General features: G+C 30.0%; 1 protein-coding gene across 1 annotated transcript in view; it reads left to right on the forward strand.

Annotated features, from left to right (window-relative positions):
- The window catches only part of LOC117104696 (rho family-interacting cell polarization regulator 1-like), a 44,623-nt gene extending 42,645 nt beyond the window's left edge, over positions 1-1,978 (forward strand). Inside the window, exon 23 of the mRNA XM_033245579.1 lies at positions 245-1,978. Coding sequence (XP_033101470.1) covers positions 245-348 — 104 coding nt within the window. The 3' untranslated portion in view covers positions 349-1,978. The remainder of the gene's footprint in view (positions 1-244) is intronic.
- Positions 1,979-2,451: the final 473 nt, after the last annotated feature.

The raw sequence follows: 2,451 nt of genomic DNA on the forward strand, positions 1-2,451 counted from the left end.
ATGTACCTTCCCCCCAAAATGTACCTTCCCCTCACTTGCGCCCCCAGATTTCAGACGCTGGTGCTGCCACTGTATTTGAGGGATGAATAATATTTGTAGTACACATTCTAGAATTCATGGTCACAATAGCAGCAGTTTGAAGTAAGTTGGGTTGTTTTTAAGTGACACCTTTAGCTACAGGGAATACTTGTACCAATTCATTGTCCTGTTGCAGTTCTAGCATTTTTCATTTTTGTTTCTCTAGGTGATGAAGGACATGAAGCATTTGAACGTGTTGCTTTTCCGTACTTTGGAAGCAGTGTTGCACATTACCCTGTTGATGTCCCGCTTATGACAACTGAACTGTAGAGATCATTTGCTCTGAATAACATAAAAGAAAGATAGAATCCTAAATCTTACTGTAATTTATTTTGTACAATTGTGTTGATAGTTACTGTTGTGGAAGAAATTTGACATATTATTTACAAAAATGTAGTTAAGTGCATGAGACAATCACATGTCCAGTTATATATCTTGTTTGACATTCATTTTTAAGACTTGTATTTATGATGTGCCTACATGTTATACTTTTTATACTGTTATAAGCCCGATTAGTTACAAATACCTTTGAGGCTAGACAATGGGAAGTGTAACACATTTATTGTGCAATTATCACCTGTGGCAGACAATTAGATACAGCATATAGCCATGGCTGTATTTGGCCTTTTAAAATATAAAAGATTAACTTACACTTTTCCAGCATTTATGCAACAAATTATTATAAACACTGAGTAAGCAACAAAGTTGCATACAACATGAAAAATCATTGTTGTATCTTCAAATATATCACGAAGTAGTGAATTAAATATTGCCACTAATAATCACCCAATTTCTCGATTTCAGTGATTTCTTAATAGCAGTACAATCTTCCAAAAATTAATTAAGTAATTATCTTCCAAAAATAGATAATGACTGGTACTCCCAACTTTTCATCTTTATGAAAGTAATTCTCTAAAAATGTAAGTAGTAATTTGGCAACCACTGCCCATATATACATTTTATAAGAGATAATTAAGCATAATTTGTTTTATAAAACAAATTATATTACTTCACATTACAAAATTAAAATTCCAGAGAATTATATAAATTAACGTATCTATTTATTATCAAGGCTTTCCATTATTAATCATTGTTGATGGTTGTCAGACCATTTGTATTATATATTTATAATGTAAGAATTACAAATCAATGATGTTATTAGAAACTTGTTTAAATTGTTTTTCTTTTTTAATGTATTGCTAGTTCTGAGTTTTCCCCGACAAAATAACTTTAAAAATTCAGTATATCAAGTAAAAATTAAACAAATTGCAATCATGTTTTTGGATATTTTTTTTTTTTTTTTTTATAGTTACATGGGCAACTAAATTAACTTTATTCAGAGTTTATATTTATGATTGTAATACCCGTTTGTAAATTTGTGCTCAAGTCCTCCTATACTCTTCCAAACACTATAGAAGTAATGCAAGTCTAACCCTAAATTAAGACTGACTTTTGTATTTGTATTATTTTGTTTTATCTTTGAATATTTTCACCATGGGCTGACTCTGCAAACAGAGAACTTTTTTAAATGCAGTGTTGTGTTTACAATGTAATTGGTGCTTCCATTTCAATTTATAAAAACTTTTTTCTCAAAACTATCGTTCCAAAACAAATTTCAAATGATCCATTATATTTCAGATGTTTTTAGGTGCTTTCATGTGATTGATTTTAATTTATGACGTTTAGATGTGCTCTGTATTGAGCATTTGTAAAGTCATATACTTTAAGTACAGACATGGAAAAACTGTACTGTATGCATGATTGTTTTTTATGTATATAATATAAAGAAGTGTACATACATTATTTTGTTAAACCCATCATTCTACAATCTATAGTAGATGGTTTACAAATGTTATGTACATGGAGTTTAATGTCAATAAAATTTGAAAAATGCAGAGTATACTTTCTTCCTTGTGTTCTTGATACTGGCCTGGTTGTAAAGCTGCTGAAATGAACTTTAGTGGAAAAAAAGTAAAGGAAAATTAAGTTTTTGGTTTTCTCAATCAGCATACCCTATAGTGTCTCAGAAAAAAAATCCCCATGCCTAGGGCTTGGGCAATTTTTTTTAAAGAACTTTAAAATTTTGGCCTAAAATACCCTATTTTAAACTATTTAAGATGGGGGCAGGGGAATTAAATTTATGTTTTTGGTCACGTTTACATATACTGTGGATATGAAATGCAACAACAACTTGGCTAAATAGTTACTCATCACTCACATTTAAAAATTTGATCGGAATGATGACGTCATCATGACAAATTCCAAGATGGCGTCCATTATCTTGGGAAAAACTATGTTTTTAATGTAAAAATAATTTTGTTGATATCAAAGTACAATACAATCTCAATACAATATTATACATACAGGAATAAA

The sequence above is a fragment of the Anneissia japonica genome, unplaced genomic scaffold (assembly GCF_011630105.1).
Source record: "Anneissia japonica isolate Jap-2015-1 unplaced genomic scaffold, ASM1163010v1 scaffold287712_len2945570_cov188, whole genome shotgun sequence".
NCBI lineage: Eukaryota > Metazoa > Echinodermata > Crinoidea > Comatulida > Comatulidae > Anneissia > Anneissia japonica.